At 43.3% G+C, this 3,549-nt stretch overlaps 1 protein-coding gene across 1 annotated transcript in view; it reads right to left on the bottom strand. All coding sequences in view use genetic code 11, as the record gives it.

Moving 5' to 3' along the window:
- The window catches only part of EGR_04967 (Serine/threonine-protein kinase PAK), a gene marked incomplete at both ends in the record, with an annotated part of 35,281 nt that overhangs the window by 12,563 nt on the left and 19,169 nt on the right, over positions 1 to 3,549 (bottom strand). The window contains one exon of the mRNA XM_024494216.1: positions 1,809 to 2,105. Coding sequence (XP_024351310.1) covers positions 1,809 to 2,105 — 297 coding nt within the window. The remainder of the gene's footprint in view (positions 1 to 1,808; positions 2,106 to 3,549) is intronic.

Here is a 3,549-nt window from a genome sequence, read left to right as displayed (position 1 = left end):
CATGACTCACGCACAGGTATCTCTCGTCCAAAGCAAAATTAAAATCCCCTTTTATTTCTGTGGGACAAAAGTATTTGTCACCATAACCAGACTGCAAAAACAGCGATCCGAACAAAGGACTGTTGAAAATCGGCAGAGCGGAAATATGCCGCCGTGCCTGCAACATCGCTGCTACACCACTGAAATCAGAAGGGACAGACTTATTCATTTGAACGGTACAGTGGCAGAGTCAATGTCTCAGGCTATCACGTGGAGAGGTGAGCACCTACTAGGAGCACAATCTCATTTATTCAGTGCATCAAGAAAGGGGGATGAAAGGAGTGTCAAATATTAGCACACCCGGTACATCTAAGCCACAAGCAATATGACCACAGTCAACTGACGATGCTTCGGACAATTCGACAAACAATGACCGAGATCACCTTGAGACAGCTAATCAGTAGAAGAGAGTGTAGTTGTTTATAATGTGCCTGGACTGGTTTATTTAAATCCTAAAAATGTCAAATGGCAATAACTCTAGACGGCAAGGAAAGCTTGAAAAAGAAAATGCAAGACTTGAGGCAATAAGCAACCAACATTTGGAGAGCAATAAGACGATTTCATTGCAGATAGAACCAGTTAGCAGGGTGGTTACACGAAGCAAGCTGAACTGCCATTCTTCCTACTGACAATAAGGAATAGCAAACTTTAATATGAGGGTGGCAGGATCACGATCAGTGGACGCAAACTCGGTAATACCTCATTGGGGCGGAACACTAAGATGGTAGGTCATTTGGGGTGGTGCAAAATCACCACCTGTATCTAACGTGAAATGTACCTCAGCGAAGCAAGAGTCAGTTGACACTTCCGCAATTAGAGTACAATCCCTCCGAGCAAGGAAGCATCAAGGCAGGATCCCGAGGGAGCATGGTCAAAAACTGAAGGAAACGTTGCACTCAGACGGTAGCGCATTATGCCGACTGATTGACAATTTGCAAACCATGTCATTTAAAATTACAAGGTGGTGAAGATGGAGTCAGTGGTGAGTCGTTTAAACATAATGAAGGCATTATTAAGGGAAGTTCTGCCGAGGAGATGATCAAGAGCTGCCAGGATTCTTTTGCTTGAACCGCGGGATAGGGAGAATGGAATCAGTTAGCTGCACTTCAACTTACTGTGCAAGGAATGAATACGTTTTCTGCAAGCACTCATTGAGATGAAATGTGGAAACAGATATTTTTTTGTCGAAATCGTGAATTATGGAGAGTAGAGACGTCTGACACAGATTCATGCAGGGTGAGTTGAGAGGGGTTTCATTAAAGTGGAACGCCAAAAGAAAAGGTGGTAAAGTCCACCAAAAAAATCATACGGATAGCTTTGGATGAACTAATAAGTGATAAGGCTAGAGTCAACCGACATCGCTGACAGCTTTTGACCCCTCTGATGAAAACTTCATGTGTGGTCAAGAGGTGTAGAAACACATTCATTCTGACCGCAGAACAACAAGGCCAGGAGTCGATCAACAGGACACCAAGACCATATCACATGAACCACAAATTGGCAACGCCTCGGGTACAGTGTACTCCTGATGGACGAAACGCCTTTAAGGTAGAATGTGTGGACGGTGGAGTGAGAGAATGATCGAAACATAACAGAATACAGTTGATTTAAGGCGACAAAGGAGCAGGACTACAGCATGTTGACGATGATTCATTGAGGTGGAACTCTAATGCTAACAGTATGGGATAGTGGTAATCAAATATTATCAAACTGCGAGATGGTAAGGTTTAAGTTTGTGGCAAAATTCTTAGTCGGGAGAGTGTACTCACCTTTAGTGGGATCTCATTGAGATAGGGCGGTTCCCCAGTGATCATCTCCAGCGCCATGATGCCTAACGACCAGACATCCACCTTGGGACCGTACTGCTTCCGCGATACCACCTCGGGTGCCATCCAGTAGGGTGTGCCCACTATGGTTGAGCGCTTATTCTGCTCTGCCGAGAGCTGTGCGCAGAACCCAAAGTCCGTCAGCTTCACCGAGCCGTCCAGACCCAGGAGGATGTTGTCCGACTTGATGTCGCGGTGGATCACGTTGTTCCCGTGCAGGAACTCCAATGCTTGCAGACACTGCACAGTGGGAGAGAGGCGAATGATGTCAAGATGCCGACATCAAGTGTGGCCACTTGGGTACAGTTTCAATGTCATCGAGGTTGCCAGTCTGCCTTTATAAACCAACTTCTAGAGTGATGTGTCCTATTACCTCAGTGGCATTATTAAGACATTTGACACAAAAGTAGGCAGAGAAATAGCATTCCGGTGACCTTGGCTACCCTACATTGGAACGAAGCAAACGAAGATGCCCAACTTGTTGACGTATCTCGCATCGTAGGCACTAATTGCCTGCCTGGCGCTAAGAGCTGATCTGATTTTCCATTAATCACCGAAAATGGTCAATAAGCCAGCGATTACTGGCAGGTGAAACACTACCTAGTCGACTTCATTCAATCGCTAAAAAAGTAATTACGTACCGTGATGAAGTGGAGCTATGAAAGCAAATGGAACGATCAAGGATGGGAGATGTTCAATCCGAAAAATGAATCGTAAATATAGACATTCAGGTGAACCGAAATTCACCTATTCGGTAAAAGAAGAAGAGTTGCTGTAATGCTGGGACCTCCTCTTCTTCCCAGCCAATCAGGTCAGTGAGTTTGCATGTATGCGAGATAGCGAATGCATTCAGGTAGTAGCACACTTAAAAGTTGGCACCAAATACAATCCATACTTGTCAAAATTGAAAGGAGTGCTATTCCTTGTAAAACTAATCATGCCAAACAAACAAGGAGGTAAAGTTAAGCCAAAGGTTAAAAGAAAATTGGTTTTTTAGGATCTATTCCTGTATGTGTATTGAGAACATGAAGAAGGATTTCAGTTAATATCAGGCGGCAAAGAAAGTTCCTGCGGTTCTCGTTTCACCTCACTGCCTTAACTCATTTCAGCGTCTAGAGACTTCTAAAACGTATGAGCTTGTTTATAATCATGCATTACACGGCGTGGATATGCCTCACTCTTTTGACGTGACACTTTATTGTGCTCGCCGCTACTTTGCTCCATCGGTTGAAGGTGAAGGATGTGACCCGAGCATGCTCGTATTACGAACTGAGTTGAAGCTGAAGTAGCGATAAGAGCAGGAGCTTTATAGTTGTGTAGCCATACATTGTTTAAAAACATACATAAGTAGACACCAATAATGAATCACATAAAGATCACAGAAACATGTTGGAATTAAATAGTAAAGATTAATAAACAAAAGAAAGTTGTTGAAATTATCCTTCCCAAATAGCTGAGATATTCGGTAAAGGGTTGGCATGAGAAAGAGACAGTGCAAACTGGAATCTAATTATTCCTTTTAATCTTTTAATCTGTTTTGTTTTCTCACAAATCCTCCCCCCTTACTGGGGAAATTTGACAGCCAAGCATCGTTAGCATAAATTAAGGAAGTGGGTGAATTTGAAGCAAGCCTTTTAGGGTGTCTTTAAGCAAATATTAACACCTCTTTACTTCTGATTTTTTT

Source organism: Echinococcus granulosus (assembly GCF_000524195.1).
Source record: "Echinococcus granulosus chromosome Unknown EG_S00034, whole genome shotgun sequence".
Lineage (NCBI taxonomy): Eukaryota > Metazoa > Platyhelminthes > Cestoda > Cyclophyllidea > Taeniidae > Echinococcus > Echinococcus granulosus.
The sequence above is the reverse complement of the archived record's forward strand: the minus strand, read 5'-3'. Positions and strand labels throughout refer to the sequence as shown.